We start from the raw sequence: 252 nt of genomic DNA on the forward strand, positions 1-252 counted from the left end.
TGGGGCCCCCAGCAGCTATTATAAACAGGCAGCAACTAACATGCTAAGCACAGGGGTATTGCTGCAGCGTAGAGTGCAGCAGCAGCAGCAGCAGCAGCAGCAGCTGCTGCTGCTGCTGCTGCTGCTGCTGCTGCTGGATACAGAGACAGAAATATATAAATACAGGAGACAGCGATGAACTGAAAAAACAGAGACAGAGACAAACAAAAAGAAATAAAAACAAAAACGAATATAAACAAAACTAAACAAAGA

At 44.8% G+C, this 252-nt stretch overlaps 1 protein-coding gene across 1 annotated transcript in view; it reads right to left on the bottom strand.

The window, feature by feature from the left end:
* Positions 1-43: 43 nt before the first annotated feature.
* The window catches only part of EMH_0016700 (ABC transporter, putative), a gene marked incomplete at both ends in the record, with an annotated part of 4,047 nt that continues 3,838 nt past the window's right edge, over positions 44-252 (bottom strand). Inside the window, 1 exon segment of the mRNA XM_013500707.1 lies at positions 44-179. Coding sequence (XP_013356161.1) covers positions 44-179 — 136 coding nt within the window.

The sequence above is a fragment of the Eimeria mitis genome, genomic scaffold, assembly GCF_000499745.2.
Source record: "Eimeria mitis Houghton genomic scaffold, Emh_scaff576, whole genome shotgun sequence".
NCBI lineage: Eukaryota > Apicomplexa > Conoidasida > Eucoccidiorida > Eimeriidae > Eimeria > Eimeria mitis.